At 44.9% G+C, this 11,173-nt stretch overlaps 1 protein-coding gene across 1 annotated transcript in view; it reads left to right on the top strand.

Moving 5' to 3' along the window:
- The window catches only part of col6a4a (collagen, type VI, alpha 4a), a 54,835-nt gene that overhangs the window by 35,875 nt on the left and 7,787 nt on the right, over nucleotides 1–11,173 (top strand). Inside the window, exons 3-10 of the mRNA XM_037676500.1 lie at nucleotides 1,492–2,079; nucleotides 2,332–2,901; nucleotides 4,233–4,853; nucleotides 4,957–5,517; nucleotides 7,288–7,845; nucleotides 7,989–8,567; nucleotides 8,660–9,238; nucleotides 9,312–9,664. Of these exons, the coding sequence (XP_037532428.1) occupies nucleotides 1,492–2,079; nucleotides 2,332–2,901; nucleotides 4,233–4,853; nucleotides 4,957–5,517; nucleotides 7,288–7,845; nucleotides 7,989–8,567; nucleotides 8,660–9,238; nucleotides 9,312–9,664 (4,409 nt within the window). The remainder of the gene's footprint in view (nucleotides 1–1,491; nucleotides 2,080–2,331; nucleotides 2,902–4,232; nucleotides 4,854–4,956; nucleotides 5,518–7,287; nucleotides 7,846–7,988; nucleotides 8,568–8,659; nucleotides 9,239–9,311; nucleotides 9,665–11,173) is intronic.

Genomic DNA, 11,173 nt, shown 5'->3' with positions numbered 1-11,173 from the left:
GGGCCCTGCAGCAGGCGGCGTGGAGGCCTGGGGCCCTGCAGCAGGCGATGGGGTCAGAGGTGCAGCAGGCGATGGGCTATGAAAAGTCACTGGGGTGGGTAGGCAAAACCTGGCACAGAGCATAGTTTTAACAAACTGTAACTGAGTGTCCAGACGTGTTAGGGAGCTCTCGACCCCTGAGAGCCACTCCTGGTCTGGCTTTCCATATTGGCGAGATTATTCTGTCACGGACCAAGGTTTTGGATTCAAAATAAGCCAGACACAGGAGTGCAAAAATTAAGAACAGCTTTTATTAATAAGGCTGCTGGTAGCTGCAGAGGGACGCCTTTAATGCTATGGACAGTGGGGCAATAAAAGTTTGTGGTCCAAAGGGCAATCCAAAAGGGTGATCCGTGAGTCGAGGTCATAGACTGAAGAGGAGGACGTTTCCATGGTCAGAGAGGCAGAACAGAACCAGATGAGGAGCAGGCAAAAAACGTGAAATCCAGAAGGCAGGTGTGAGGTCAATAATCCAGAGAACAAGGCTTGAGGTCTAGGCATGAAACTATGAGGGCTTGAAATTCAGGGACCATGGAAGGTGTAATAATCTCGCAGTGGTGGAGAGGGAAAATGGCTCTTATGAAGGGTGCAGAGCAGGTGAACCAGATGAGCTGAACAGGTGAGTGGAATCAGGGCTGATTGCTGTGATAAGCTGAGGGGGTGTGGTGAAGTGAGCAGGCAGAGGTGCAGGTTGACAGGAGATGAGAATAAACATGAACAGAAACTATGACCAGAATGGCAGAAAACATAGCATGTCATGAAGGGGCAGGGAAGTGAGCAGATGGGGGCCAGTGGGGGCCGCTGATCATGACAATCACACAACTTTCTGATGTAAGCTGGACAGGTTCTAGTGGTTCCTTAAACCCTGAGCTTCCCGTCCTCTCCATGAACTCACAGTCAGAGGTTTTATCATCATTTCAGCTACGTACAAGTACGTATTGAAATGAAACGGTGTTCCTCAGGATCATGGTGTAACACAGAACATAATGTGCAAAACAGCACAACACAGTGCAGATACACAACAGTACAATAAATACAGACATCTAACCTAATCTAAACATTTCATTCTAAACATTTAAGAGACAAGACAGAGACATGTTGATTAGTACATGTGTAGGTGGTACATGAGGTAGAAACATGTTCTGATATGTGGTTAGCAGTACAAAGTTTTTCTGTTTTTATAGCAGCAGAGATAAAAACTGAGTAAAGTGCAAAAATAAAAACTTGAGCAGACTGCAAAAACATGCATGTAAAAAAGTCACACACAGTACAACACAGTAGTTGTGTGTATTTAGGTTGTGTGTGTCAGAGTCCTTCATAAATCTGAGTGTGGGTCCAGATTTTGGAGGATAACATTACAAGGTGTTGCTGACGGCAAAGTTTCATGGAAAATCACACGGATGTTTTTTTGTAACAGCAGCTTTTACTGACTTTCATCTTCCTCCTTCGCAGAATGTGCCAAAGCCAGCACGGCTGACATTGTCTTCCTGGTCGCTGGCTCGTCCAATGTTGGCACCACTAACTTTCAGGAAGTTAGACTGTTTCTGCGAAATGTCATCTTAGGCCTTGACATCGGCCCAGACAAAGTCCGAGTCGGCTTGGCTCAGAACAGTGATGATCCCCACCAAGAGTTCCTGCTGAAGGACCATTTGGACGCCCAGTCTCTGCTGGCTGCCATCGACACATTTCCCTACCGGACAGGAGGCACAAAGATGGGCAAAGCCATAGAGTTCCTGCGTACGCAGTATTTCACCGAGGCCGCAGGGAGCCGAGCCAACCAACGAGTGCCTCAGATCGTCGTGGTCATCACAGACGGGGACTCCACAGATGATGTTGAGGAGCCAGCCCAGAAACTGCGACAGGAGGGGGTCATCGTCTTCGCTATCGGGGTGGGACAGGCCAACATGGAGAAGCTAGAGTCCATTGCTAACCGGCCTTCACAGCGTTTCCTGTTCAACATCGGCAGCTTCCAGGCCCTGCAGAGGTTGACAGAGGGTCTGCTGCAGACGGTCTGCGTCTCCATGGAGGACCAGAGACAGGGTAAGACAACGAGCTGCAGGACTTGATCAAACCTTCAGCAGATAGTTAATCCACATGTAAAACAAAGGTTTCAGTAAACTACTATCTCCCAAAAGACACATCCAGTGTGTTAACTGTTGAATGTCCTGCAGGTAGTTTCTAATTCTGACGGTCTGTTAGCAGGTTCACACTTGAACAGACATTTAGAACATTTAGAACGTATCGCTACTCGTCTTTATTTTCAGAAGGATTGTCTTTTGTTTTTCTTTGCAGCCTTGGCTGAAAAGTTTGCAGATATTTTCTTCCTGGTGGACGGCGGTCTCTCACAAAGTCAGTTCCAGCTGGTCAGAACCATCCTCACCCGACTGACCAATCAGCTCAACTTTGAAGCCTCGGCGTACCGACTGGGTCTGGCTCAGTACAGTCAGCAGGTGCAGGTGGAGTTTCTTCTCAATAAGCATCAAACCAAAGAGCAGACCCAGAATGCCATCAAAAGTTTCCGCCCACTCAGACTCTCACCCACTGATCCACGGAACCTGGGTGCCGCTCTGGAGTACGCCAGCACCAACATTTTCACCCGAGAGGCAGGAAGCCGAGCAGACCAAGGCCACCCACAGTTCCTGGTGGTTCTGAGTGGAAAGGACTCTGATGATTCTGTGTTTAAACCGGCCCGTCTGATTAAATCAGAAGGAGTAACGGTGGTGGGAATGAGCCTCGGTGCATCACTGACTGAGCTGCGTGTGATAGCCACACCACCACACGTTTACCAGTTCAACAACACCGCAGCGCTCCTGCTCAGGAAGACCTTTGAAACCGAGGAACCAGGGACCTTTGTAACTGGAGGTAAAGAAACTTTTTAATGTTTTTTTGACGATTAATGATTCAGTTCCCTGGCTGCTGAAGCTCTAGGAGGTGCATTTTAGATTACATCCAGTGCTTACACTCACCTGTGGTTTTTGAAGTTGTTCTTTTTGTTTTAAGAATCCAAGACTGTGGTCACACTAGTTAATGACCTTGCTCATCTCTACAGGACCCCCACGTCCTGTTAGAGCATGAACGCATCACAGAAAATCAGTGAGAAGGCAGTCATGATGTTGCTCGTAATATTTGTCAAATAAGTTTTCCTACTGTTTCCAGCATCTTTCAGGAACTCAAAGACACTCACCTGCACCTTTGCTCTACAAGTCAATGGTAAACGCTTACGCAGCTATAATTACAGCACAGCCAGGACTCTCTAACGGTGCTAGAACAATGCTTGTCACTGCCTTATCTGTTACGGAAGTGCGATCCGTAGTGCAGCTCATTTGCGCATGAGCTAAAAGGAATACTTCCGTGTCGAACGGATCGCAGTTAAATATGCTAGATTAAGGAAAATGTACTGGTATAACTCCGTTTATGAATAAGAACTGTCTTAATTTACTTAGAAAAGTATTTGCTCTATCTCCGCCCATCTTCATGTTACTAATTTACGCCACTCGTATTTCCGTTAAAATCATTGCCATATTTCCGTCATGGTTAAAATGATACGCAGCTTTACCATTGAACGGCGCTGTTTCACCGTAGAAATGATTCATTCTGTATCTTGCAGGGTTTTCTCATTCAGCCCAATGTGTCGCATATCATCTTAACCAATGACGTAAATATGTCCATGATTTTAACAGAAATACGAGTGGCGTAAATTAGTAACACGAAGATGGGCGGAGATAGAGCAAATACTTTTCTAAGTAAATTAAGACAGTTCTTATTCATAAACGGAGTTATACTAGTACATTTTCCTTAATCTAGCATATTTAACGGCGATCCATGTGACCCGGAAGTATTCCTTTTAGCGCATGTGCAAATGAGCTGACACTATGGATCGTGCTCACGTAACAGATCAGGCAGTGACAATGCTCCTACCAGGCGCGGTGCTACCATCCCCTCAGAATTTTCCCTGATCAGTTTGTCCTCTCACACATGGTGCACGTCACATCGTGTTCCTGACACCCAACATTTGAAACCAGTCTTTCACTTGTTTCATTGGTCCTAAATCTGGCAAACTTAGTGTTCAAAATGTTTACTGCAAATACAACAACCCAGGAGGCTAATATTTCTGCTGTTATGGATCTTTACAGGCTGAATAAGTCTGAAGGGTTAAATGCAGATTTGATCTAATTTTTTGTGTCCATTTGCAGATTGCAGAATTGCCAAACTGGCAGACGTGGTGTTCATCGTCGATGAGTCTGGAAGCATCGGAGATCCCAACTTCCAGCTGGTCCGAGCCTTCCTGCACTCCATCATCAACGGGCTGGACATCAGTCCGACCAGAGTCCGAGTGGGCATCGTCCTGTACAACACAGAGCCTACGGCGCATGTCTACCTGGACACCTTCAGCAACAAAACCGAACTGCTGAACTTTGTCAGAATCCTTCCTTATCGAGGAGGGGGTACAAACAGTGGAGCCGCCTTGAATTTCGCCCGCGAGAATGTCTTCATCGAGGACAAAGGAAGCAGGAAGGCAAAGGGTGTCCAGCAGGTGGCAGTGGTGATCACTGACGGAGAGTCTCAGGACAACGTGAGCGAAGCAGCAGCTGATCTACGGCGTGCAGGAGTCACCGTTTACTCGGTGGGAGTTCAAAATGCCAACGAAGCGGAGCTGCAGCAGATAGCCTCCTATCCTCCGCAGAAACATGTGTTCATCGTGGACAGCTTTGCCAAACTGAAATCTCTGGAGCAGAGCCTGCAGAAAATCCTCTGCTACAACATCTTACAGCAGGCGTTCTCTGTGGTTACAAGAAGATCCGACATCAAAGAAGGTTGGACTGTTGTTCAATAAATGATCCAGTTTTCAGTTTTTGTTACCAATCAATGATTCGACATCATGAGGACAACTCTCACAAGTTTGTGTTTCTGTTGCAGGCTGCGTTCAAACAAATGAAGCGGATATCTTTTTCCTCATTGACCACTCAGGAAGTATTAACCCACCAGACTTCCAGGACATGAAGAAGTTCATGCTGGAGTTCATCAACACCTTCCGTATTGGACCGCAGTACATCCGCTTAGGGGTTGTAAAATACTCCGATTCACCAACTCTGGAGTTCGATCTGATGGACTACACTGATTCACAGTCTCTGGAGAAAGCTGTGGAGGGAATCCAACAGGAAGAAGGAGGCACGGAGACAGGGAGGGCTCTGGCCTTCATGGGTCCTCTATTCAAGAAAGCCGCAATCACTCGAGGCCAGAAAGTCCGGGAGTACCTTGTGGTCATCACAGATGGAGAGTCCAACGACATGGTCAAGGCTCCTGCAGAGGCTCTACGCACTCAGGGTGTCACCATCTACGCCATCGGTGTGAAGGACGCCAAGGAGACGGAGCTAAAGGAGATCTCCGGCAACCCCAGGTTGACCTTCTTTATCAACAACTTTGATGCCCTAAGCCTGATCAAGGATGACATCATCACCGACATCTGTACTACTGACGGTATGGTAGATAAGTGCTCGACCTCTGAGAAGTTTTAGGGGGTTGTTTTTGTATTTTGCTAAAGGTAGCAGAAGGCTAGCTAAAAGTACCATAGAAAAATAGTTTGCTAAATTAAGCAAAATGGTAGCTAAAATTAGCAAAGCAGGAGCTAAATGTAGCTAAGGGTAGCTAAAAGTAGTAAAATGGTTGCTAAAATAGATGAATGGTAGCTAACTGTAGCAAAAGGTTTTTGAAATTTTAGCTGAAAATAGAATGGTAAATAAAAGTAGTAAAATAGTTGCTAAATGTAGCAAAAGGTTAGCTAAAATTAGCAAAAGTTTAGCTAAAATTAGCAAAAAGATAGCTAAAAGTAGCAAAGGGTAGCTAAAAGTAGTAAAATAGTTGCTAAAATAGTGGAATGATAACTAACAGTAGCAAAAGGGTAACTAAAGTATCTCAACATGTGTTTCTCAACCTGCCATTGTGTATCTATTCCTACCAAACCCAGCCGGTCGAAGCAGATGGTCCTCTTGTCCTGATCCTGGTTCTGCTAAAGGTTTCTTCCTCATGAGGGAGTTTTTCTTTCCACTGTCGCCTTCATGCTTGTTCAACATGAGAGTTCAGTGATGGAGTTAAACTCAAAGCTGCTCCTCAGATAAATAATGTTCAATTATTATTTTATACATTAATGTTTCTGTTAAATTATTATTTTATACATGAATGTTTCTGTTCAGTCCCTGAGACGACTTCTGTTGTTACCTGGAGCTTTAGAAATAAACTGAACTGAATTGAATTGAAAAGGGTAGCTAAAAATAGTAAAATGTTAGCTAAAAAATAGTACAATTATAGGTAAAAGCCAAAAGTAGCTGAAGAATAGCTAACAACAGCACAAGACAAAAACAAAGCCAGTAGCTGAAGCAGATTTTAAGCAATGTTTTGGAAGGAACTTTATAGATCCCAATGTGTTTCTATGATGGAAATATTAAATAAAGTTAAATATTGTGACATTAATCTCCTGAGTGAGGTGAGCGTTTTCATAAATGACTAAAGTTGCACACAAATTCTGGATAAGTAGTTAGATTTTTAAAATCATGGAAAGATTAAAGACAGTAAAACGGAAGTGCCACCTCAGCATTCATACAATGACACGTGTTTTTTGATTGATCCTGATGAGATCTGGACTGAACCTCCCTGACACTGATCGTGTCGTTTCATTTGGTTTCAACTAGTACTGTCAACGTTAACGCATTAACGCATGCGATTAATCTAAAAAGATTAACGCATTACTATTACATAATGCACATTAATCGCGTTACCCATTTTGACGTGTAAAGTCTCTATCCTGCCGAGGGTTACCTGGTTATTCTCCAGCTCCACCTTCCAGTTTAGTGGAGGCAGTAATGCACTTAAATTAGTTTGCCAACCGCCAATAAAATCAAAAGAAGAAGAAGGGTTACATGTTTTGATCACATGGATGACACTTAATGAGACATTTAACATTTATAAATTAATGTTTGAAACAAAATTACTTCTGTAAACCTTACTGAGTATGAAAACCTGGAAAACTGTTTGGTTTGAGACAATAAAACATTTTCTTCAACATTTTATGAAAACCTCCATATTTACATTTCAAGCTTACAAAGTTAAGCATAGTGATTAATTGTGATTAATCACAGTCCCAGAATGTGATTAATCGGATTAATTTTTTTAATCGATTGACAGCACTAGTTTCAACATAACATGCAGACAAACCAGCAAAGGCTAACGTGATCTGTGCTGATCTGTCGGCAGTTTGCAAAGACCAACCAGGCGACCTCCTGTTCCTAATCGACAGCTCGGGGAGCATTTATCCTGAAGACTACGACAAAATGAAATCGTTCATGAAATCTGTCATCAGCACGTCCTTCATCGGGAAGAACGAGGTGCACGTTGGCGTCATGCAATTCAGCACAGAGCAGCAGCTTGAGTTCACCCTCAGCCGCTACTTCACCAAAGGTGACATGCTGGCAGCCATCAACGGCATGCAGCAGATAGGTGGAGGAACGCTGACGGGCCGAGCAATCGCTGAGGTGTCTCAGTACTTTGACACAGCCAGAGGAGGACGTCCAGATCTGCGGCAGAGACTTATAGTCATTACTGACGGCGAGGCCCAAGACACAGTCAAAGGTCCTGCTGAAGAGCTGAGGGCCAAAGGAGTTGAGATCTACGCCATTGGAGTGCTGGAGGCAAACACCACCCAGCTGCTGGAGATCAGTGGATCTCAAGACAGGGTGTACTCTGAGAGGGACTTTGACGCTTTGAGGGACCTGGAAAGACAGGTGTCCATGGAGCTGTGTGATCCAGGGAGAGGTGAGCAAGTAATCTTTTTTTATCTATATTTTCAAGCACCACACTGTAGAAGTTGTAATGTTGAAGGACCCGTCACAGTCTGAAGGTGGAGGAGAAGCCATTAAGGATTATTTCATCTAACCAGACTTTCATTTTACTTCCAGACTGCAAGAAGACAGAACAAGCGGACGTCATCTTCCTGGTGGACGGTTCCACCAGCATAACCCTGCCCAAGTTCAAGAGCATGCAGCTGTTCATGCAGGCCATGGTCAACCAAACCACCGTTGGCAAAAACCTGACCCGCTTCGGAGTCATTCTCTACTCCACCAACCCCAAGTCGGTTTTTACTCTGGATACATACAGCACCAGGCAGGAGGTGTTCAAAGCTATATCAGACCTCAAGTCCCCGTTTGGAGACACCTACACCGGAAAGGCTCTCAAGTACTGTCTTCAGTTCTTTAATGCCGAGCACGGAGGTCGGGCAGAGCTTCAGGTGCCTCAGATCCTCATGGTGATCACTGACGGCGACGCCACCGATCGTCACAGTCTGGTGGAGCCGTCGTTGGCGCTGAGGAACAAAGGAGTCAACGTCTTCAGTATTGGTGTGGAGGGAGCCAATGTGACTCAGCTGGAGATCATGGCCAGTCAGGACAAATCCAAAGTTTTCTACGTGGACAGCTTTGCTGCTCTGGAAACTCTCTACAAGAACATCACTCAGGTGCTCTGCAACTACACCAAACCAGGTAAGAAGGTCCCTGAAGGTCCAGTTCAGTATCAGCCAGCGGGTGAGATGTTTCCGTTTGTCTGCTTCTGATCATGTTTGGTGTTTCCTCAGTGTGTGAGAAGCAGAAGGCCGACCTGGTTTTCCTCCTCGATCAGTCCAGCAGCATCAACCAGCCTGACTATGCCATCATGAAGCATTTCACCAATGAACTGATCAACAGCTTTAATGTCAGTGAGGACATGGTGCGCGTTGGACTCGCCCAGTTCAGCAGCGTCTTTCAGGATGAGTTCTATCTGAACAAGTTCTATATGGAGAAGGAGATGTCCCACCACATCCAGAACATGCAACAGCAGGGCGGAGGCACCAAAATTGGAGATGCTCTGTACTCCATCAAGAAATATTTTGAGGCCTCGCACGGCAGCCGCAGATCAGAAGGAATCTCCCAGAATCTGATTCTGATCACTGACGGAGATTCTGACGATGACGTGGAGGACGCAGCTTTCCTTCTCCGATCCATGGGGATTGAGATGTTCGCCATTGGAATCGGGAACGTTCACGATCTGGAGCTGCTGCAGATCACTGGTGATCCAAGGAGGCTGTTCACGGTGAAGAGCTTCGGCAGCCTGGAGACGATCAAGCAGAAGGTGGTCGACACCATCTGCAAGTCCAAACCTTCCAAAGAAGAATGCGGTGAGTGAAGCGGTTCAACGTAAAACTCCTCGTTTCTTTGGACATTCTCCAACACAACTGTGTTTTCCTGCAGACTGCTCCATCGACATCGCCATGGGGTTCGACATCTCTCGAAGACGAGCCACTCCCGGTGAGATGCTCATCAGCGGTCAGAACAAGCTGCAGGCCTTCCTCCCAGAGATCGCCCACTACCTTTCTTCAGTGCCATACCTGTGCTGCACCAAAGCATCCGTCAGCACCAACTTAGCGTACCGGGTGGTGAGCCGTGACGGGCGCGTTCTGCACGACTACAACTTTGAGAACTACAGCCAGGATGTGGTGAGGAAGGTCATGACCTTGAACTTAGCCGAGCCCACGTACTTCAACACGGCCCTGCTGAGGTCCTTCCAGGAGAAGTTCAGCTCCAAGTCCAATGCAGGCGTGAAGGTGAGGCCCATTCTACCTTTGTAAAGATCTTCATGTTCTGTGACATGAAGGCTTACCGCAGCGCTAAACAAAAACTCCATCACTTCTTCCTGAACAGAAGAACCAGAACCACAAGGAACCTAGAACCCAGAGCCACAGTCTTTAAATAATTCAGCCTATAATGTTGTCCTGACTGTCCATTTTCACATCCAGCTGTTTTTAAACTTCTGTTTTTTCATCTTTCAAACTGAACAGCTGTTGTTGTCCTGCGTCACGGAGCAGTGGGGGGGGGGGGGGTATAACTACCCTCCATCCATCCCTGCATGTTGTGGTAACTTGGAAAATAAGCAACTAGCCGACTTACGTTTTGGTATGTGACTGCAGCTCGGCATAAGTCACCATCAAAAACTAGGTTGCCAGTTCAAAACCCAGAGTGGCCACCACCATATTTATATGTAAACCGGCCACACCTGTCATTTGAGAAAACTATGCTTTCTAGTTTTTATTTTACTAAAAAGTATAGTTTCCTCAAATGACTGGGGTGACCTATGGGGGCCAAGGCCACTATCGCCCCAAGCTGTTTAATAACTTTACCTAATGGAAGCATATATAAAGTAAAGACTATTGGGCCAAGCACTGAACCTTGAGGAACTCCATGACTAACTTTGGTGTATGAAGAAGATTTATTATTTACATTTACAAACTGGAATCTATGAGATAGATATGATTTAAACCATTTTAGAGCTGTTCCTGTAATCCCAACATCATATTCAAGCCTCTGTAGTAAAATATTGTGATCAACTGTATCAAATGCAGCACTGAGGTCTAACAGGACCAGTAGAGACACAAGTTCATTGTCTGAGGCCATGAGAATATCATTAGTGACTTTTACTAGTGCTGTTTCTGTGCTATGATGAGCTCTAAACCCTGACTGAAACTCTTCAAACAGATTATTTCTTTGTAGATGTTCACACAACTGACCTGCAACTACTTTCTCTAGAATTTTTTAGATGAAAGTTAGATTAGATATAGGTCTATAGTTGGCCAGGATTTATGAATCAAGATCAGACTTCTTAAGTAAAGGTTTAATTACAGCAACCTTAAAGCTCTGTGGTACATAACCATTTATTAGAGACAAATTAAGCAAATCATGATCAGATCATATTGCGTGTGTGGGATGGAGCAGTGAGCTGTCAACAAAGGCGCCTGGGGAGGTTAAGTGCCTTGCTCATGGGCCCAGAATGGGGCAAATGTGGGTGGAGTCAGGCGTGGGTGTTCAGGACGTTTTCTCTCTTTAATATGTTAGAATGTTTTTACTCGCGTATAAAACATTATGATCTAAATGATTTGATACACAAATAAATCATTGATTTTAATGTTTTTACTTGCATATAAAACATTAAGATCATAATGTTTTTACTCACGTATAAAACATTATGATCTTAATGTTTTCACTCACGTATAAAACATTTAGATTTTAATGTTTTTTCTCACGTATAAAACATTATGATCTTAATGTTTTCACTCACG

This window comes from Nematolebias whitei, chromosome 5, assembly GCF_014905685.2.
Source record: "Nematolebias whitei isolate Nwh7 chromosome 5, NemWhi1, whole genome shotgun sequence".
NCBI lineage: Eukaryota > Metazoa > Chordata > Actinopteri > Cyprinodontiformes > Rivulidae > Nematolebias > Nematolebias whitei.
Note: the sequence above shows the minus strand (reverse complement) of the source record. Positions and strands in the feature narration are given on the sequence as shown.